The sequence below is a fragment of the Galeopterus variegatus genome, unplaced genomic scaffold (assembly GCF_000696425.1).
Source record: "Galeopterus variegatus unplaced genomic scaffold, G_variegatus-3.0.2 Scaffold489, whole genome shotgun sequence".
Taxonomy (NCBI): Eukaryota; Metazoa; Chordata; class Mammalia; order Dermoptera; family Cynocephalidae; genus Galeopterus; species Galeopterus variegatus.
In genome coordinates, this window is record NW_007726600.1 from 212,108 (window position 1) to 236,441 (window position 24,334).

At 33.9% G+C, this 24,334-nt stretch overlaps 1 protein-coding gene across 2 annotated transcripts in view; it reads right to left on the reverse strand.

Moving 5' to 3' along the window:
• WDR7 (WD repeat domain 7) overlaps positions 1-24,334 on the reverse strand; it is a 363,500-nt gene that overhangs the window by 184,881 nt on the left and 154,285 nt on the right. For both annotated transcript variants that reach the window (XM_008569390.1, XM_008569388.1), the window contains one exon: positions 15,985-16,098. In XM_008569390.1, coding sequence (XP_008567612.1) covers positions 15,985-16,098 — 114 coding nt within the window. The remainder of the gene's footprint in view (positions 1-15,984; positions 16,099-24,334) is intronic.

Consider the following 24,334-nt stretch of genomic DNA (forward strand, 5'->3'; position numbering starts at 1 on the left):
AATGTGCCTTCCCTCTCCAAAATCAAATAAAATTATTACAAAATGTTAAAATACTTCCATGGTAGTTTTTTTTTTTTTTTTTTTTTTTTGCTGTTTGCTGGAACAGAGATTCAAACCCTTAACCTTGGTTATAATACCACACTCTAACCAACTAAGCTAACCAGCCAGCCCACATGGTAGTTTAGTAGCTTCCTATGTGCATTTGACATTGATCACTGTATGTGTGTATGTGTGTGTGTAAGAGAGAAAATAAGAACAAAACACTGAAAAGAATGGGATCTAATGGTTTCTGATCCACAGCCCATCAAACCCAGCAGCCTGTCTTCTGACAGCGTCCACTTCTAGAGCAATGTAAAGGAAAACTTCTTCTCAACCACTAAGAAATTGGCTGAATTCTTGACTATAAGTTAATAACCAGCAAAAGAAGAAAATGGTAGCTATAGCAAACAGACTAAATCAGAAAGGAAAAATTTACAGGCCAGGTGATTGAGATATTGATTTAATTTCAATGATATTGATTCTCTTTAGCATACTTCAATTGGAACTTTGAATAAGCTACACTGAAGTGCTATTAAACCTTTACCTACAGTCCCCTACACAATAGATTGTCAAGTACCTAGAATCAGAGACAACGTTATATCTTTTCTGGCTACTGTAATATCAAATCTTGCAACACGGTGTCAGCCCCTTCTATGGTTTAAATATGTCCCGTAAAGTTCATGTATTGGAAATTTAATCTCCAATGCAACAGTGTTGAGGGGTGGGACCTTTAATAGGTGACTAGGCCAAGAGGGCTCTGCCTGCAGGAATGGATTAATGCTGTTATCTTGGGAGTGGGTTTGTTATCTGGGGGGTTGGGCCCTGATAAAAGGATAGGTTTGTCCCCCTCAGCCCCCCGTATATGTGATCTCTTGCTCTTCCACCAAGAGATGTCACAGAAGGAAGGCCCTCATCATTTGGGGTCCCCATGCCCTTGGATGTCCGAGACTCCAAAACTGTAAGAAATAAATCTCTGTTCTTTATAAATTACCCAGTCTCAGGTTTTCTGTTATAACAACACAAAACAGACTAAGACAGCCCTCAATTCAATGTTAAAATGAAAAGGATAAAGATGTTGATGATGACCAGTGTGAGTCCAGGGGAAATGAATCAGTGAGAAAAAAATAGCTATTCCACAAGAAATAAAAAGCACTATGATCAAATGTTCCTTCCATAATCTAGACTCCTGAAAAGAGGTGAGTAATCAATATTTTAACATCTAATTGTAGAAGCATATCTAATTATAGAATCATAACACATTTTTATTGAAAAAGGAGGAAAGCTTCTAATATTCCTTCATCTTCACGCAGTGATATTAACTTAAAACAAAACACACAGGCACACACACAGAGAAATGTAAAAATCCAGGATTCAAACCCAGCATTCTTTCTGACTCTGGAGTCTATGCTCTTCACTATAACGTTACACTCTTTTTCCAAATCTTTTACACTCTATTTCCATTTGTTTAAAAATGTCAGGAATAGATCCAATCACCTGAGAACCTCAAGTGGTTCTTGCTGTGAAGTAGCAAAATCCACATAAACAGTATCAGTTTAGTGTTAGAAATTCAACTTATTTATACAACTTGTCTTTTCCATTTTATAGTTTATTAACAACCATATTTTATTAAAAGAACTGTAGAAACATGGGAAACACGATCTTTTACAAAAGTATGAAGTTTCCCCAAAATATTTCTGAACACTTAATGTTCAGTTAGTATCATTTTAGCTTAATACTTAGTTTAATATTACTTAAAACTTTTAATTTGATAACACTGAATGTTTCTTTCCTACTTATATTATTTTTTTTGAATATTAGTGCCTCTGATTTAAAAAATATTTTATTCTTCCTTTCTACTTTTATATCTCATGATTATTTTGGTTCATTCATTATTTTCTATACTTTCCCATTACTCTGCCGTTTTACAATTCTTTATTCTCCATGAGACACCCTCTTTTCACAATCTCACCCCTTTCTCCCTTGTCTCTATCTCTTTCTCTTCTGACTCCACACCCTAACAGAAATGGTACACAGCTCACTTCCTCTCCATCTTGAGTCTTTTCAGTCTTGTATTTCCTTACCCCATCATTTAAAAATACTTCACCTGGACAAAACCATACCAGGTACATCCAGTTAGTACCATAAATAGCTTGTCAACCTCAAAGGATTTGTGGCTGATTATCATACCTTTCTGCTTTATACTGTTATTTTCTTTCTAATGAGATTTTTATTCAAAGGTGGTAGGTCCAGTTAGATACAGCCAGTCTATACTGTTCAATAAATAGCAGAGAATCTAGACTTAAAATTCTCTGAGTCCTATATCCCTGGCTTTAGCATAAAATGCATAAGAACTTAAGTAAGGACCAAAGAACACACTTTCAGGTATAAAGAAGTAAAAGGCAAGCAAGATAAAAATATAATAATATAGAAATTTTAGCACATATTCTGAGCACTCTGCTGAGTGCTTGTTGAGTTCCTCAGAATTAATTCATGCAAACCCACATTTTTCTTTTGTATATCATCATAATACATTGCTTTTTTGGGACATACCCTTAATTTTGTTCATAATGCTGGTTATTAAGATGAAAATGCGTAAGTATCTCTCTCAGAATTTTGTCTAAAGAGAAATTTACTTGTTTCTTCATTTTATATTAATTCACACATAAAGCCATATCAATCATAGAACAATAGTATGTCAGCTCTTAATGTCCTTCTGTTCTTAAAATGAATCAAATTATTCACTTCAAAATGGTTAACTTTATGTAATGTGAATTTCCTCTCTATAGAAAAAAGTCAAAATCCTTCAATATCTAAGCCAATTCACAAGCTATTTTTTTCACTTATTTTTCATGCATCTCTTTTCTGAAGTCCACTAACAATGATTTGATAAAGTGGCATTTTTAATATATTAATCAAAATTAGAGGTTATATAACCTGTTTAAAATTTTACAATAGTATATTGTTAAACAGATTCAGCTTATGACATTTCTACTTAAATTTGTTGGTGATTACAGCTGATGAGAAACATTAATAAATCCAATAACATTTTTCTAGACGGCCATTTTAAAATGTCAGCCATTGCTAATCGATAGATTTCTTTACCAACTGGTCACGATGGCTCACAAAACGGTCACAAGGACTAATTTTGAGATCTCTTTACAGGTCATACTCATAAAAATCTCGATCCAAATAGTACATATGTGTGTTCGTGCTTCTTTATCAAGGAAGGAGCCAATTATATTAACAGCAATATCCACATTTGTTTTTCAAATGCAAATGTTTAAAATGTGAGCTTCTTTTAGGTTAACACTCCCATATGAAATTTCATCTTAACTGCACTGACATATGTCATTCAAACAGATGTCAGCTCATAAACCTGATAAAGGACAAATTGTTTATGCAAGTTTGTTGTATGACACATGTTTATCAGTCATAGCTCTGAAAAGTCACCTTTCAGTGTAAGATATTTAAATGAATTTTTTGTTAAACTATAAAAATCCACAAAAAATTAATACACTAGAAAAATTATAATTCTATTAAAATTCCAATAACAAGTCACACTAAAAATGCTATTAAGTTATTTTAAATTGAAGTGATATGCTGATATAAAAATTCTCATTGACAAATGGGCTAAACTATCTTATAAAACTTATAAGTTTTAGTAGAAAGGCTTCTTTTAAAAAAATAAAAATTATTACAAAGCATCAATCATCTAAACTAAAACAATCCTTACTGTTCGTACTATCTTCTTTTAGTGATAATTTTATAGAAGAGAGATGGAAGAAAAAAAATGAATATTTTCATATTTAGCATTAAGTTTGTCTCAGATTTCAAAAAAGTACAAATGTATGTGGGGTTTTTTTTACACAATAACTATTGCTGGATATGGTGGATGGTTTTTCAAAGAGTAATTAAACGCAAATTTAAAAGCTTCTTTGATCTCCATATGACTGGCTGGTGAGAGAATCACATCCCAAAATGTGTGCTGACAGGATCTGCCTGAACCCTCTGAAATGAGGCCCAGCAGGAGACCTGTCCAGTGGCTGACTCACGGGGCCCCACATTGTCCCAAACAGTGGGTTAGAGGCTAGTTGGTTGGGAGTGGCAGATGGTTCCATTTGTTGTATATTTTCACTCTTCATCAAAATATAGGTGAATCCTGGCCAGAGATGAGAGGAAAATACTGTTACTGCACCTGTCACTTTTACTTCAAAAAGAATCAACTCCAATTGGAAGACAAGAAGAAACAATGTGTTATGCTTGGTTTTAATCGCTCCATAAAATGTTATAAGTAGACTATATGACCACTTTTGTGTATGACTAAAGAAAGCTTTCAATTAGTCATCATATTTTCTTCTTTTAATTTTCTTTAAAATTAAACTCAAAGCTTTAAAGAAAGCATCTCATATTTAAAGAAAACATCTCATATTTAAAGAAAACTATTCTCAGAAAAGCATAAAGTATACTTATAAATATGTACGGTCCTTCACTTACTTCATGAATTATATACGGTCAACAGAAAAAAATCTAAATATCAAGAAGAATCAAAGAATTAATACAAGAGGGACCTAAATTCTTACTTTTTTACCCCACATCAAGTCTTCTTAAAGTGATATTTAAAAATAACATAGTACATGAATAATCTTATACCTATCTGTTTTACTATATCCCTTTTTGTTAATTTCGAAAACAGTAACAGAATACTTAAGTTTTAAATCAACATGTATACATTCTTATAAATACTCCAACAATAAATATTTGTTATGAAAATCACAGCAGATGCAAAGTGAGCAATATTAGGTTTTACATATTGTTGAGATATGCGTAACTTCCTGATATCCATGGGTAGATACTTCTTTATATCTGCTCTATCACAGGACAAACATCCAGGCAATAACCAACTCTCCAGGTGATCTTTGAATATCCTTATGATAATTACTGCTGTGCGTTGCCAATTAAAAAATTACGTATCACCAATATTACTGCCACTCAATGCATTTCAAGAACGATTTAAAACTCCACTTATAGGTTAGACACAATATCACAAATATAAAACCCATTATCTTAAATCTGTACGGTCCATAAATGCAATGTATTCCGATTTCACCAAGCCATCTAAAAAAATCTCTTGAAGAATTATTATGAACAAGATGGAGAAATTAGAGTTGGGTGACACTGCAAGAGTTGGCTTGTAATGAGCTGAAAAACAGTATCCAAGAGTGATGTCAGGGCAGGTGATTAGGTAGAGTGGCACCCTACCCATGTGCTGCAGGAGTCTTGTAGGGGCCTGGTCAGCGATTAGTTAATGCAGACAACAATGAAGTCTTGTTCATCACATTCAAAGAGGTCATAAAGCGAGGAGGAATAACTAATACACTGGATTGTAGAGAAAAGATTCCTAGTCTGGATAATGGGCTGAAACCAATCAGATACAAACCAAAAAGCATAAATATCAAGTCCTGTTTCTGTATTGGGAAGACTGGAATTAACAGCACTTCAAATAAAAACTGAAAGCTTAGATGATTTCACACTTAGTAGCAGTCAAAAATGTGGGATTCCTTCTGATGAAAACCAATTTAATTTTAGAATTATAGTACCAGATAAAGGAAAACAAGTTCCATAATAATTATATTGATCTTCTAGTAGTAGCATGGTGGGTTCTGGGTGCCAAGTTCTAAGGAATATCACTGACAAACTAGAGGAGGTACAGACAAATGGAAGAGTGAAAGGTCTAGAAAGGGTCATATGAGATGTGTTGAAGTACAAAGAAAAGACATGGAGAAAGATCTCTCTCTGACACACACACACACACACACACACACACACACACACACACACCCCACACGCAGGAGCAAAGTATGGAAGAAATGATAGTGCAAACAGTGAGCTGCATGATTGTGTGTGGTGGAAGCATCCTAAGGTGACCCCTCAATGAGTGCCCTTATATCATTTCTCTGCCTCGAGGGAGGGCAGTATCTGTGACATGCTTCTAACCAACAGAATACCACACAGCAAAGTGGTGGGATGACACTCCCATAATAAGGTTACTTTACATGAACTCTCAGGATCAGGTTTCAATATACATAAGACTCTATCTTGCTAGCACCCATTAGAGAGACTCTTGTGCTGACTTTGAAGGAACAAGCTGCTATAATGTGAAATGCCTATGGAAAGAGCCTCTAGGAGCTGAGGACCTCAGTCCTACAACTGCAAGGAAATGAATTCTGCCAGTAAGCATGTGAGACTGGAAAAGGATGCCAAGCCTCAGATGAGACTTAGCCCTGGCCAACACCTTGATTGCAGCCTTGTATGTTCTAGAGCAGAGGATATGCCTAAGCCATGCCCAGATTCCCTGACCCACTGAAACTGTAAGATAATAAATGTGTGTATTTAAACCACAACATTTTTGGTACTTTATTATGCAGCAGTAGGAAAATCAATACCGTGTGCAAGCAAAGGATAGGTAATCTTTATGTTCAGTGATGTGGTATGAGGGATTCCTTGCAACAGGTGAAAGACTGGTCTAGAATCTAACTACTAGATTATGAATAAGGTCTATCTAACTCTAAGATACTATACAACAAAAGGGGGGTGAGTAAGAAAAGATTTTTATAAGACACATGAATAACACTAATATTCTATACACTAAATTCATAGGTCACTTGTACAACAACATAATTTTACTTCAACTGGCATTTGTAATGTATACTTTCACTTTATTACATTGTTTTATTTCATATTAGGTATTTATTTTAATTATAAACCTAGAAGACTTTGAATGTCTTAAATAAATGTAAACAAATGCCATTCTAAGAAAAGCTGCTCAGAGTATTAAGTTGAGCTCTGGGTTATTTTGTGTATCCATCGATTCAGCTGCACCTGTGCTCCCTTAGTTCAGGCCTTCATTAGCTGGCCAATGGAACACTGTGTATCTCATTTGTCTCACAATTGCCCCCCAATATATTCAGCATCTATAGTCAGATTGGTTTGACTGATGGAAAACCAGTTTACGCCCTTACCTGGTATAAGACTCTTTAATGGTCCTCGTTGTCCCCTGAATAAGGATAAAGCAGCCCTGCTGACATACGAAGCCCTTCATCATCTGGCCTCCCCTACAACATCATCTATTGTTAGTCCTGGCCCTGTCCTCACTCTGTATACATTCACAGCAGACCACTTAAACTTCCCCTAAAATGTCTATACCACCTCTTGCTCACTGTGCAAGCAATGACAGCAACAAGTAATGTTAAACACAATTTTTAAAAATTCCGAATTCATCATAAGGAATAGGTTTCCAGGAACAGGAGAACATTCCATTTGTGCTGTATATAGTGAAAACCCACAGAACAGTATAAATGTGATTTTATGATGAATCATATACAACTTACACTAAAACATCAAAATAATTTTAAGTGATGGATGGTAACAAAATCAATGCAACTGAAACACCGTGATAAAATTCAAGTGTGTGGTAAGTCTTGGGGCATCTGTACTGATTCGCATTTTTTCTTCTAAGTGCTCCCAAATCATATTTAACAATCCACTGCAGATTTTGAGAATATGTGGATAGTACATTAACCAGCTTAGAGTTTCTTAGATCTAATTTTCCTCATTTTTAAAAACAAAGACCTCTGTCCACCTGCAGATTTTTATTTTTACTCTCCACCTTTTCTTTTCAAAATTAACCAAGAGTGATTCCGTTATCCCTGCAGTAAGTTTCCATTACCCTGAGATGCAGTTTACTAGGTCATAGGGAAAAACTAACTTAAAATATCTGGGTTCTCTTCACTCTTTTACTCACATCAATTCAGCATTTTTAATGTCTCTTCTACCCTTTCCATCCTATACTCGTAGACCACAGTGGGTATCTCTCTTCTTTGTCTTCCCCTTGCTTAAAACAAAGATAGGAAGAAAGGATGGTAAGGAAGGAGGGAAGAAATACATACTGCTTGTTTCCAGCTCATTCTGGCTTGCATTGGTGACATTATTCATGTTACCTTTCACTACCACCTTTGATTATGTGCTTCCTTGCTCTACCTTCTTTAAAAAAATATATATATATACATTTTTAAAATTTAGTTTTACTGTATCGAACCACATATTGTTTAAAGAGGCAAATAGTTTTGTAAGTTAGAATTAAAAATTAGCAGTCCCTCAGTTCCACTCCCATTTTTCACTCTGCAAAAACTACCACTTTCTACTTTTTTAGAAAATCCTGTGTTGTTATTCTCTGACTTTTCAGTTTTAGGCTATCTTATCTTTAGGCTTATGATTCCTCACTGCAATCAATGAAAATTGGGTTCTCTTTCACATATACACAACATGTACATATCACATGTCACACACACAATCACATTCACACACATACTTTTGTCTCCTGCCTTCTCCCTCTGACTCCAAATTTATTATAACACAGTTCTTATTAAACTTATGATATAATAATCGATGTTTATATTTTCACAATATATGCATGCTATTCACAGCTCAATCATGGTTTGCAATGATAACTTTTTCAGTGCTACTTTTTTTTTCACTGCAGTTAACAACTGTCTTTTGTTGTTATTGTATTTTACTTGGTTTTCTTTAGGTTTCAATAATTTAATCCCAAATTCTCACCCGCATGTGTAAATCTGGAATATAGAAAAGCAGACTAGGGAGCAGAAATCAAGCCCAGCCTGGAAGATGAAACAGTTAGATCTTGCCAAGTATGTGGAACATAGTTTGATGCATTTGAAGAAACCTTAATAAAATCAATCCAGTCACTATTGAGACTCTTCACATGGGAAGGGGCTGCTGAAACTTAGAACACAATTGCTTATCAGATTTCCCTTCTCCATGCAACACTGAGGGTGACTGGCTTCCTGAGACCATTCCTAAAAGATACTGAAGGGAAATGGGGATTTCCAGCATAAAGGCCAAACTAGATTTCATAAACTAGGTTATCTGGATCGCTGGACCCCAGGCTTCCTCTTTCTTGATTTTCTCCTTTATTTTGGTGGAGCACATACTCCACTAGTTCCTGAGAAAAGGGCATGCAAGGTACCTTTTTTGAAATCATGCATTTCTGAAAATACCTATATTCTACTCTCACACTTATTTAATAGTTTGGTGTGGTAAACCTTGTTCTACTTTTGAACATACCATTTTAGAATCTAAGCTATTAAGAAACCATCCTTCACAAGTATAAGAGTTGCATTAAATGTTTCCCCTTTTTCTTTCTGGGCAAGACTATTAACAACAGTATGGTGCAGATCATCTTCTATCCTTCAGCTTTTGTCTTTTTAAGGTGCCTTTCCCCATGGACCATATCCATTTTGACTATGATTTTTTATTTTTATTTTTTTATTTTTGTCTTTTTCGTGATCGGTAAGGGGATCGCAACCCTTAGTGTGGTGTCGCCCGCACCGCGCTCGGCCAGTGAGCGCACTGGCCATTCCTATATAGGATCCGAACCCGTGGCTGGAGCGTCGCTGTGCTCCCAGCGCAGCACTCTCCCGAGTGCGCCACGGGGTCGGCCCATTGACTATGATTTTTTAAACATGTTTTTTTCCATAAGTCTAGCAGTGACTCTGAACTAAATGGCAATACCAGAATATTCAGAAATCTTTTCTCTATTATCTCCTTCCTGTTCCTCAATGACCACCACTGGCTAAACTTAGGTCTGAATATGCAAATTTACTCTTTCTTAGCTACTTTTTCTTTTAAGGCTATCATTATTTCTATTTCATCAAATGATTCACAATTCTTGGTCAGTTTCAACTCAGAAAATAAACGTGATAAAAGAAGCCAATACACAAGACTTTAAGAAAATATAATAATCCATCAATATTTCATGAGCTAACTTTTAGAAATTTCTGAAAATGTGGATGAAATGTTAGATGCAGTTTATTTCTTTATCTGTAAAGTATAAACTTGTCTAGCAAGTTTGTATTCTTGGGAGGGATGGTCAAACTACCTAGGAAAAAACACCATCAACCCACCCCGAGGAACTGATTTAATGATGATTTTTAACTTAGTTACAAACCATTTATTCTATTTATTATAGCAAATCACTTAAGCACAATGGTGGTAATGAGGAGGAAGGAGAAGAGGCACACCATGTTTACTGAACACTTACCATGTGCCAGTTGTTCTGCTAAGATTACGTGCATCACCCCATTTAATCCTCCCAACAACCTTATTATCCTTATTATTTCGGGTGAGAAGGCTGAGGCTTGGCATGGTCAAGTAATTCATACAAGGCCTCATTAGAAAAAGTAGGAGAGCTGAGACTTGAACACAGACAATGAGATCCTACAGCCTGTGCCATAATTTATTCATTTTAAAATACTCTAACTACATATTAACTATTGCAGACTAGCTACCCACCCACTTAAGTCGAGTCTATTTCATTTTGTTTTTCCATTTCTGTGAAATCTATAGATTCACTCTCACACATAGATATGAAATGTAAGTTTTACATCACGGTAACGTTAAGTTATCAAACCTCCAAGGATAGTAGTTCTTCAGGTAAAAATTTCCCAACAGACAATAAACACAACCAGTCATCAATCACTGCTCTTTAGAGCATAACCTCCACTCTATACTCAGTATCTAGTAAGTGCTCAGTACCTAGGAGATGCTCAAAAATATCTGTTGAATGAAAAGAAAAACAATAGAAGTGGAATTAAGCACAGAAGCATGTAGCTAACACATTTCATCAACATTTTACATCCCTTCTCTATCTGTTTAATAATAAACTCTACCTTAAAGTAACATATAGTACACGGTTTCAAATCAGCTAATTCCCAAGCAAACACGGCTGACTTGATGTAGACCCCTCGGTCCTTGATGATACACAGCCAGTCTGTCAGCTCCAACAAGGCCATTCATTCCACTCCCTCCACAGATCATTTGTTTCTAAGTCTGTAAACTAACAGATTTAGCTCCAAAGCTTTTCCCATCTCTCTCCACCTCTGCCACAAACACAGGCTTACCTCTTATATAACTCCTATCCTTAACTAAGCCAAGGACTCTGAATTCTCCTATCTAAAGTCCATTATATGCATATGTATGTCATGTGTGCACATGTACGCAGGAATGTGAGAATATACAGCCTATATCTAAAACGAGATCATCGGCTTCTCAACTAGATCTCAATTAAAGGCTTGCTTTATTAAATCCTCCACAGAATATGTTGACAGAAGATATAAGGTGCTTATTAATGTTTGTGTTGAATAAAATAGAATATTCTTTATACTTCTTTTAAGTGGTAGCCGCATTGCAAAATATATACAAAAAGAGCAAATAAAGAGAGTAGCTGATTCAGATTCCCTGAATTCTTTAAATTAGGTTTACTCCATATGATTCATCCTTCTTCATTTAGGATATATGATTATAAAAGAAGATGAGAACATATTCTCAGTTGATTTTTATCCCACCTATGAGTGAGGACTCCTCTTCCTAGTATATCAGATGAGGATAAAACACATTCAGGTTCATGATTATCTTCACTTCAAATACTAAATATTACCTTTCATTTGTGATCTAAAATTTCAAATTAAGAGTAAAAGCCTTTATGCTTGACAACTGATTTGAATCCAAGAAACCATGGAAAAATTCATGGATGCCAATAAATTTAATTAGCTTTTTGTGTATTAAGAGTGACTATAAAGTATTAGGAAGAAGGACTCTTCAAAAACTGACATCCATTTTAAAATCTGTTTTTCCCCTTTAACATGGTTTGCACAGTAAAAGTAATCATTCACAGGTATGACATAAAGTCTGTGAATTATGAGACATTGTTGTCATTACTTCTGTGAATTACAACTTTTGGTCATATGGGTTTGATATCAATTATAAGGACAATTCATGTAATATACAGATATATAACAGTGTGCCACAATCTAATGCAATTCATTCTTATCCGTGAGGTATTATCACACAGCTCACAAAAGGCCAAACTTTAAGTTCATCCTGAAGGTTATTCACTCACAGGGAGGCTTTTGTTTTTTTATAATGCATTTTCTACATTCTTATCCAACTATTTCTGCTTTTTCCTTTTGCTCTAAATTTAGAAAAAGAAACATATAATATTAACTGTAAAAATCAAACCTTAAGCCTTTGTGATCAAATATTATGTATGTGTTGGATCATTCATTTGTGTAGTTGAACACGAACATAAAATAGAAATCCTAATTTATCTAGAAAATATCTGAAACTATTTCATACACTAAATACCTACATTTATCTTTTAAGAAAACAGAAAGTCTTTTCTTCACATTTTAATTACTCCCTTGTACTACATAAAGTTAAATTATATTAAATTAGAAATTTCTATATCACACAAAATGATATGCCATAATGAATATATTTGTTTCTTTTTTCTCTTGCAAAATTGTTTATTTATTTTTCATTGCACATGTTTATAGGGTAAACAAACTTTTAAACAGGATAGGTTAGGTAAAGGGCATAAAGAAAAATCATGATTTGTAATAATAGTATGCATATAGTCAATAATTAACAAAAAAACAGGAATCAACAGTGACTAATTCAGTAGAGCTAATTATGTCCTTAGCCCCTTGCATTTCCCTATAAATTTGAGAAATGACTTTTGCATTTCTGTAAAAATGGCTGTTGGAAATTTTAAGGGATTGCATTGAATTGATAAATTAATTTGGGAAGCACTGCCATATTAATAATATGAAGTCTTCCAATCTATGGGTAAAAAAAATTATTATGTCCTTAGACTGTTCCAAGTCTCATTTTCACAATATCAAGAGACAGTTTATCTGGAAATAAGCTTATATTCTTTTATGAAGCTGTTACAAATTCTTTTTCAGCCATAAATACCCACTAAGAGGGGGGATGATTAAGGATACATATACTATGTAAGTATAGGAAGTATATAGTAAATATAGATAAGTAAATAACTAGTATATAAGGAGTGCTATTGGAAATATAAGTAATCTTATGAATTCATTAATTCAATCATTCATTCAATAAACATTTATTGAAAAGATGCTATATACCAGGGCACTATTCTAGTGCTAGAAATATAAGGAGGTAAAAATCACATGCCCATATATGACTTGCAAGAGGTCAAGTGAAATGACCAATTAACAATATTACAGATATTATTATTGTTGCTACATAATATTGCTCTGCAGTAGCAGAAATGCATACAGTGAACTGGGAGATCTTACAGAAGGATAGGTCCAGAAGGGCTTCATAAAAATGGTGACACTCAAACTGGATTTGAAGGGCACTCTTAGAATTTTACCCCATGTGTGAGTTGAGAGTATACCAGCACAATGGAGGGACACATGCAAAGTATGAATCATCAAATAGCAGGGTACTCCTGGGAAACAAAGTTAAGTATTCCTATAGCAGCTTATGAAGCCAGAGGTAGGAGTCAGTCTGGGAAGAGCCCTAGGTATCTTGCTAAGGTGTTTGGATTTTGCACTATAATCAACAGGAAGCCATTAACCAGCAGTTAATGAGGGTGAAGGGTGGTGAACTGGCTTCTGAAACTCTCAGAGGACTGGAAGACATGAACTGAACAAGGGCAAGAGAATGGAGACAGACAGACAATTGTAGGAGAATATACATAACAATAATCCAAAGAGAAAAAATAGAAGTCTAAACCTAGGTATTCTCTGTGGTAACAGAGAAGAGGAAAGATCGCTGGGAGATACTTACAACTGGTACCAACTACGTGTGAACATTATTGTGAGAATCTACAGACTGCAGCATGCTAGCTGCTTTGACAACATGTAAAGGAAGCCTTTTTTAGTTATTCAGATTCTTTGCATATTGAACATTCTTGCCTCTAGTACCCACAGCATGAAACGAATAATGTTTAACCAAACTTCTTACGGATTAAAATATAGTTTATGTAGCATTAATCGACTCTCTGAACTAGATTTGCATTTTTAAGCTTCTTGATTTCGTTAACAATAAAATAAAAACAAAGGGGCCGGCCCGGTGGCGCACTGCTACAGTGCGCCGCTTGGGAGCGCAGCGGCGCTCCCGCCGAGGGTTCGGATCCCACGTACAGACCGGTTCCCGCTCACTGGCTGAGCGAGGTGCAGGTGCGACGCTGAGGGTTGCGATCCTGTTGCCGGTCCCGGTCCGGTGCGGGCGCAACACTGAGGTTTGTGATTCATTGCCGGACACGAAAAAAGACAAAAAGGAAAAAAATAAATAAATAAAAATAAAAATAAAAACAAAGTCATGCTATAATGCTATCTCATGACTTTGGTAGTGCATAATTCAAAATTTTAATGCACTGATTTAATAATGTTTATTTGACTGCTCAATAATTCAGCTTTTATTCCAGAATGTAAATTGAGTTATTCTACTACTGCAAAGGCAATTTTTTTTTCTATGAATTAAATGACTTTTTATGGACAAGAAGGCCTTTAAGCTTTATGGGGAATTAAAACATAACAACAAAATATATCTACAACAGCTTTAAAAAAGCAATGAAAATTGAATAAAACAAGAACGAACAAAAAAGTGCAGTTAAAAAAGATCTGCAGATGAAATAGATTTCCTTTAGCAGCTACTGAAACAAATTCCATAATTGTGAAGCACTAAATGATTTCAGAAAGGCTGGAAGTTTATGAAATCATTTATATTTAAGTTGGATGATATTTTTCATCAATGAACTTATATATTATGAAGAATTAAAGTCACCACGCTGACGTCCACATCCAGCCCAGCACCCACTCTGCTCCTCTCTTCCCCACCACAAAAGCTCCGCAACATCTTAGAATGTAAAAAATAATAACAAATAAATAAATTTTTAAAAATAAAATAAATAATTATATCGACATAAAAAAAAAAGAATTAAAGTAACAACCACCCATCATCTCACCTTTACTGAAAACCAGAAGCTCCCCAACTAAGGCAATATTTATTTGCAGGCAGTGGCACAAAGGTTGTAAATTTTCAAGGGAGATTATTCGGCTCTTTGAACTTCTTCCCAGTGAAAAAGAAATTAAACACATTCAGGCAATAACAATAAAGAACCTGCCATACAGAACTTTAAAAGATCCAAAAAACGTAAAACAAAACAAACAAAAAACCCCACTCCCTTTTAATGTTTTCTTCTCCCGTTAATTTTTGTTGAAAATGTTACTGATATTTTCTGGCCATGCCTCTTTTTAAATTATTGATTAAGTAAGTATTTGTTGCTTCACAATAATTATAGATTTTATAGTCATATTTTAAATGTTAACCATCTGTACCAAAACCAAAGTTTATCATTCTTAATACCAATAAAAATTTTTACACTAGGTTGTTTTATCCTCTGTGCATTCAAAAAAACTGAGCTGAATGCATTTGGATATCCAGTAATTGAAACTAGTTTGTCTGTAAAAAGACAGGCTAAACATATACCACGTGTAGATTTCCTAAAATTTACTTTATGCCTGGCTATGTGAAAGCTAATACAGATAAGAATGTTCAATATCCAAAAACAAGGTAAATAACTTTAAAAAGCAGCATTTATTTCTCTAGTATAGGTATAAAGAGTATCAGTAAGTTTCCTTATACAGCCCATGTAATATTGCTATTACAAGTTCAGTGTTGTTTAGTTTACCTTATAATTGCAAAACCATTTATAATCTAATGGGTGTATATATTCCTCTACATGTTCCAAGGCTTTAGTAATGATCCCAGCTTCTGAATTAAAAGGTCTCCAGAAAATCAAGTGAACAGCTAGCAGGTTCATTGTTATAGTGACAATGAGCAAACCTGAACAAAATAAACAGTTCTACTTCTTTTCACCTCAAGATCACAAAGGACACTAAAAGCATTTCATAAAACTAAAATTCACTACCAAGGCAAGTTTCCATCTTTTCCTTCAAAATACTTAGGCCCACTATAAACGACCTGAAAAACATTTTGCAATATTGAACAAAGCTCCATCCAGATTATGTTAAAGATGTTCATGCTTACCAGTGGTGATGTCATCATCAACAAGGTCATGCTCTTCCTCCTGAACTTTGGTTTCGGGTCCTGAGGCATCAGGAGCAGTGGTGATAGTCTGCATGGCTTCTGCTGTGACACCAGCTAAAACAAATAGGAAGCACAAGGTTTTGTTTAAAAAAAATAAAAAGAAGGGTAGACCAAAACCTATAAAGCTTTTTGATTTACTTACTAGATGCAAATAGAATACAACTATAATACATTAACTAAAATTAAAAAGAGACACATATCAATGAACAAAACATTCATGTGTGCTGTATTTATTTATATGTATATAGGTACATAGGTATCTACTATATTTTCCTTTAACCAAGAACTGGGAAAAACAGAAACGGGATGCTGAAGTAAATTACATTTTCACTTGATCACTTTCAACATTTCGCTATAGTTACTTTAGCTCATTTAGATATAATTATGCTACAAAGAGGAACAAAACCTAGAAAGTGAAGAACTTTTTATTGTTTTCTCTTTTTTTTTTTATTTTTATTTTTTTTAAAGATGACCGGTAAGGGGATCTTAACCCTTGACTTGGTGTTGTCAGCACCACGCTCTCCCAAGTGAGCTAACCGGCCATCCCTATATAGGGATCCAAACCCGTGGCCTTGGTGTTATCAGCACCACACTCTCCCAAGTAAGCCACGGGCCGGCCCTGAAGAACTATTTTAAAAGTTTACTTCTTTTTAATATTAGTTTATAATTTGGGGGTTGGGAGTAAGGATGATGACAAAAGAGAGATTTGAGTCCTGGGTTTAAATAAGAGACTTGAAATGCACTGTCTGAAAAGAGTATAGCATCTCTCTCTATGAAGGAATTAAACACGAGGTCAGATGATTTTCACACTGAAAGAACCTAACTGAAAGCAGACAAGTGAAATAGATCAGGGGGCCAAAGGCTTCCACTTGGTAAAGCACCTGAGAACTTATCAGTTCATACAAATGTCTTTTCCTTACATATCTATCTTCCCATCCTTGATGATATATTTTGTTGTCAATTCGCATGTATCACATTATTTCTAATTTGGCAATAGATAGTAGGATATTTTTCATATGATCAACAACAGGTCTTGTTCAATCATGGTACATACAAATCTCACCATTAGCAGTTACTTTAGGAGCTGAAACTTCTTGTGGAGTATACTAACATTTATAAAGCAAATGTATTTCACAGGGCCTAGTTTCCAAAACCCTGTAGTTTCAGGTATAACTAACTTTTAAAAATTACATGTAGAAATGTTAAGCTTGCAAAAGACAGTAAAATTTCCCCAGGCCAAAGTCTCTGATGTAGATAAAGAATTATAATATAGCAAAATTGCATGCTCAAGGACAGACGTCCTTGGAGCGGGTTAACCTAAAGTTGCTTTATTGTTATGTAAAAATACTGAGGAAACTGCTGTAGGAAAAGACAGTATTTGCTAAGAACAAGCTTTTGTTGATGGATCGACTTAACCTTTTGCAAACTGCATTATGGAATGTCACTTTGTTGTTTCACTGATGTTACCAGCCTCTATTGTTAAACTATACTTAGCCATAACTCCACCTATGTTCCTTTTCTGTAACTTTCTGGCCTGAAGAATAAATGCTGAGATAGAACCCCAGTCTGGTGTTAATTTCCTGAGGAGGAATGCCTCTCTCTTGAGGGTTCCAGGAAATTAACCCCTTCGGGGTTTCTCACTGCTCAGAAGAAGTGGGCTTTGAGTAATCCTTTGCATTTCCGTCACCCAGGGGGAGAAGGTGAAAAACCTGTGTGAGGACAAAGAGAGTGCAACACCTTCTAATAAAATCTTCTTAATAAAGTATTTCAATATCTGCCTATATAGAATCCATCTAAATATTTTAATAGCTAAAAATATTTTTTATTTTTTTTATTGTGGTAAAATATATATAAGATTTGACATTTTAACCACTTTTATCAGCACCGCACTCTCCCGAGTGAGCCACGGGCCGGCCCTGTTCATTTTAACCACTTTTAAACATACAATTCTGTGGAATTAATTTCATTCACAATGCTGTGTTACCATCATTTCTATCTAGTTCCAAACCTTTATAGTCATCTTAAACATAAACTCTGTATGCATTAAGCAACAAATTCCCATTATTCCTTCCCCCAGTTTCTGATAAATCCTAATGTACTTTGTTTCTGAATTTTTTTTTTATTTTTTCTTAACTGACCCATGATAATTGTATATTCAAGGACTTCTTTTCTACCAGGTGTATTAACATAAAATTTCTATATGAAAGTCAATCTTGATGTCTCAGGTTTACCAAAGGCATCAAACAAGGAAGATTCTTAGTCATTAACCACATGAATGATTCAATACTGGACCTACCAGTAGGCAGTTCCAAACCTTAATGATTTAAATCTGGGGAACAGAACACACCATTTTAGTACCACCATTTGTTTGGAGTTGTTCTAAATAAATAAATTAATTAATTAATTAATTAATAATGCTGAAGAATGATCCCATATTCATGGAAAATGGAAAAGCCATCCCTTTACAAAAGCATTTTTATTGTGGAATCTGCAAGATAAATTTTAACATAAAGAAAGGGATTCACTAGAAAAATAGTATTAAGTTCATTGCTTAATTAAAGATAGCTATCACTAAAATAATCACAAAAAGGAGGAGATAAGACAGGTAAAAAACCCCATTCTTAAATAGAGACATAGCTCATAAACAAAATCAAAGATCATTTTATATTATTAAATCAAAATATAAATCTGAAATCTGTCTGATTCCTTGCTTAACACTTGACAATTTTGAAAATGATCAGAGAAGAAGAAAAAAGATAAGGAAGAGCTTGGATAATCATGATTATTAGTTGTATTTTGCTTTCCTATAAAATTAAGAGATTCAATGAAAATGAAGCTGAGATCTATGTAGTAACAAGATTACAAATCTATTTACATTCATCTAATTTAATAAGAGAGGCTAAGTAATTGCTCAATATAACACAGCTACAAAATTCAGAAACCAGGATTGAGATGTAGATCTTCTGATTTCAAACCCCAATATCCTCTTACCACTAAGTTCTTCCAGAGACTGAGTTCCTGGGGCAGTGGTGAGAAGGTATCATAGAACATCACAGCATGAGCATAAGAAATCACGGAATAACAGAATACTGAGTATAAATACTGTCAAGCCCTCCATGGAGTTCTTGTGCTGTGTCAGGTAACCATTCAACCAGGGGAATTCAGTATTTTGAGATAGAGTTTAAGAAGCAAATGTGTACACCTCAAAGTAACTGAGGTTAAAAGGCCAAGAAGCTATGCTGAAACAGTTTCTTTGATCAATGCTTTCCAAAACAAAATAAGAGTTATAAAAGCCTTGGCAAAAAAAAAAAAAAAAAATTCCCCCCAAAAGAAAAGAACACACCAATATCTTTCATAAATATAGTCTCAAAAATCTGTAACAAAATATAAGCAAATATAATTCAGCAACATATAAAAAGAATTATATACCATAACTAAGAGGTGCTTATTCTAGGGATGCAAGTCTGGTTCAATTTTCAAAAATAAATGTATCTAAAATATTAACAAGCTAAACAAAGAAGAAAAAAATCGCATGATTGCATCAATCATTTGACAAAATTCAACATCCATTAATGATTTAAAAAAAAAAAAACTCTAAGAAAAATAGGAATAAAGGGGAATTTACTCAACTTGATAAAGAGCATCTACTAAAACCTACAGATAACATTATAGATAATGGTGAAAGTCTGAATGCTTTCACCCTATGATTAGGGATGACGCAAAGATGTATACACTCACCACTCCTACTTAATGTATGACTAGAAGTTCTGGCTAATGAAAAGCAAGAAAAGGAAATAAAACGTATACTTGCACAGTTTGGGAAAGATGATATATATTGTTCTTATGCTAGAATAAAATGATTGTCTACATGGAAAATCTAGGGGAATCTGAAAAAAACTCTAAACAAACAAACAAAAAACCTCCCAAAACAAGTGAGTTCAGCAAGGCTACAGAATACAAGAAATATTTTTTTTTAATCAATTCTATTTCCATATGCTAGTAATTAACAAATGGACCCCTAAATTTAAACAAACAAAACAAAAAAATAATACTATTAAATACTAACAATTGTTCAAAAAACTGAAATACTCAGATTTAAATGTAAAAATATATATAACTTATATGTTGAAAAGTGCAAAACACTGACAAAAGAAACCAAAGATCTAAACAAATGAAATGGAGAAATATGCTATATTCATGGATTGGAAGATTTCACATAGTAAAGATAGATAGGTTTAATGTAATTCCTATCAAAATGAAGATTTTTGATAAATATAGAAAATATTATCCTAAAATTATATGGAAAGATAAAGGAACTAGAACAAAACAATTTCAAAAAAGAAGACTAAAGTATAATAGGTCAGTCTACCCCATTTCAAGACATATAGTTAAAGTTAAAAAAACTAAGTGTCTTTGGCAGAGAGATGAACATGTAGGGTAATGTAACACAATAGAGAACCCAGAAAGAGACACACCAATATGCCCTACTGATTTTATACAGCGGTGAAAAAGTAATTCAATGGATGAAAGATAATCTCTTCAAGAACAGTGGCTGGAGCAACTAGACATACAAAAGCAAAAAAAAAAAAAGAAGTTAATCTAAGGCTCACACCTCATATAAAAATTAACTCAAAATAGATCATGGACTTAAAGGTAAAAACACAAAACTATAACTTTTAGAAAAAAACTACAAGAAAATCTTTGAAATCTAAGGTTAGACTTAACACCAAAAAACACAATCCATAAAAGCCAAAACTGGCAAAGTAAACTTCACCAGAATTGTAAACTTGTGCTCTGCAATGACCCTATTAAGAGAATGAAAATATAAGCTACAGACCAGGAGAAAAGATTCATAAATTACATATCCAACTCTGAAAACTCAACAGTAAACAGTCTCGCAGTTCCTCAAAAAAGGTTAAACATAGTTATATGACCCAACAATTCCACTAATAGAAAATGAAAACATTATGTCCATGTGAAAACTTGTATACAAATGTTCAGAGCAGTATTCATAAAATTCAAAAAGCAGAAACAATCTAAATGTCCATCAGCTGATGAACAGATAAATAAATTGTGATATATTCATACAAAGGAATATTATTCAGCAATGCAAGGAAATGAAGTTCTCATACATACTACAACATGGATAAACCTTGAAAACATTATGCAAAGTAAAAGAAGCCAGTCACAAAATACCACATGTTGTATAAGTCCATTTATATGAAATGTCCAGGATAGGCAAATCTAACAAGACAGAAAGTAGGTTAGCAGATTAGTCTAGGGCTGAGAGGGATGGGGGGAGTGGGTAGTGATGCTAATGGGTACCAGGATTTCATATAGGGGTGATGAAAATGTTCCAAAATTGACTGTTGCACAACTCTATAAATAAGCTTAAAACCACTGAATTGTACTTTCAATTCAAGAGTAAATAATAACTGCTGAAAAAAAAAGTTTGGTTTTCCAACATTCCAGATCACCCGAGGCTTCCATGCCACTTCTGTGTATCCTTTTGCTACTTTTTCTGCCTTATAGCTGAAGAAAAAGAGGGAGAAAAAGAGCCAAATAGAACATTTATATAATAAGAGAGCAAAATTCCCATGAATATTTTCTTGGATTAGGAAGACATCATGTTCCATTTTTAATTTCTTAAAAATTAAACTATATTCTTGATTTTGACCATATTTGTCACTCATTGTGTTAATCCTCACTGCCAAAATTTCTGTTCCCAATCAGAAAAGAGATTGGTTTGGTTACTTCAAACTTACATATATCTCATTTTTTAAAGATTCAGCTAGATATCCTAACTCCAGTCAGACTAGGCGTTGTGGTGGTAACAAACTACCTAAGATTCCTAACCTCTTCTGGGAAATAGTAAAGGTAAGAGATACTGAATATGGACAGACCAAATTACTACACTCAACTCTCAAATCCAAATGGCATGGTTTATTTTAACAGTTTGCTTTTAAAAAAAGATAGATGCTTTTCATTTTGAACTTGTGGACCACATAGTTATAGTAAAAGATGATTAAAAACCATCATGTAACACTTCTAAGTATGGTTATGATTATGTGTAAAAAAAAGAAGTAATAACACTTTAAAAAAATTCCCAGCCATAACTTGGCTATTACTAATCTCTACAGTATTTACTTACATATTATATTACTGTATTATGAAAATAGATAGACATTATAGTAGACATTCTGGAAAAGGCCAAGCTACAGGACAGAAATCAAATCAGTGGTTGCCAAGGGCTAGGGTTGTGGTAAAAAGATCAATCACAAAGAGGTAAAGCAAAATTTTTAGGATGATGAAAGTAAACCATATCTTGTTTGTGGGAGTGGGTACTCAACTATCCACATTTGTTCAAAATTTCACAGAACTATACACTAAAAAGGCTGAATTTTACTATATGTAAATTATACCTTAATAAACTTAACTTTAAAAAAAAGATACAACAGAAGGTACATCACTGTCACAAAAGAGAATTGAAAATTATGCCAGAATACAATGCCATTTTCAATAAAACAGAGACTAGAAAAAATTATTTTACTTTCTTCCTAGTGTACAAAGCTTTTTGAAGCATAAAAATCACTTCCTCACTATCCACTATGAAAGAATATAAAATATTCCTGGGAAACATAAAAAAGGGTTCACTTAGAAAATACTTATATGGAAACTTCAGTTTCTTGCATATTGATAATAAAGATTATAAATGTCAATTACTTTGCTATTTTCTCATGTGCTTAATTTAAGCAAGCTTACTTCTCAAACTATACCACAAAATCTAGGGTGACTGACTTTTTTAGTATCCCCAAAATATTTGACAGCCATGAATATCTCATAAAGATTCGATAAACATAGCTTGAATAGAATTGAATACTTTCAATCCCACGGCACAAATTATGATATTTAAATATCCTGGAAAATAACAGTAAGGGTATTTTAGGGACAGAGATACAATAAAACATATAATAAGGTAAGGAGGGTAGAGAAACAATAAATTAATAAATTAATATGGGACACTTAAAAAAAAATGAGTCCCAAACCCAGATTTCACAAAATAAAAAGTGAATGTACGTTATGCCAGAAACAGTTCTCTATAAATGGATTCTATACTGTAAATCAGGGGAAAAATGGAATGTAGTAGAAAACTGGTATAAGTTGGTATAACATGATAACAAAAGAAAGGAAGAAAGGTTGGGTTAGTAGCAGAAGTGAGAAATACAGAACAAGGAAGACTACTGTGAAATATTCACACCGTCTTCATTCTAAATAGTCACCTGTCATTGTGAGAGATTTACATATATATATAAAATTCCCATTTGTATGCAATATTTGTTAATCACTTCAGAAAGTTTTTAAAAATGTAAATATGGAAATGCAGTCTTCAAAGTCAATGGAATAAAACTGCAAAGTCAGACACATTATTCTAAACTTTATCTTTCATAAGCCTGTAAATTACCTTTATAAAAAATTCTTTCCATCTGGCTAACAATATCTGAGTAATGATAAATTATGAGCTCAGAAGACTATCCTGTCATGTGATTAACTTGATAATCAAGGATAAAATACTAAATTTTAATATAGTAACATTTAAAATACAGCACTTTAACCAATATTGAAATATAAAACCACTTTGGTTCATTGTAGTTTTATTATTTTATCAGAGATTAGATGGAAGTGATAAACAATATTGTTAGGGCTGAGAACAAAAAAAAATACCAAGATATTTGTAAATATTAACAAAAATTATACTTCTCACTCTCATAGTAATATAGATTTCTACTGAGATTGAAAAATAGATCCAAAAGAATGGCACATATTTTTTATTTCATCAGTTTCTCACAACTGTGATTTTCAGTGTTCCACTTAAAGCACACTGGAGGCAACAATTTGATATGAACATTTATTTTGAATAAAGTAAATTTAACAATAAAGAGAGCATGTGAGGATCTATAATTTCTTTTCAGACAGAAGGCTTGAATTTATTGGAAGCAGATCTCTGCAGTGACTGACCAACACTGCCCCACATTCTCCGCAATCCTTATGACAGACAGACGGCCTGCCTCACATTAATTCACTTCACACCACTTCTATCGATCCACAGCCGGTTCCCTAGTCTCTCTGCACACATTGCCTGTCTGGCTGCCTACATCCACATCAGCACATACACACAAAGGCCATAGAAAGATAACCTTTTGCTTTCCATTAAAGACACAGTATCCACTTTTTCTTCTGCAATAAAATAAAAAATATAAAATATCACAGTATAGATGTTGTCTTGTAGAAA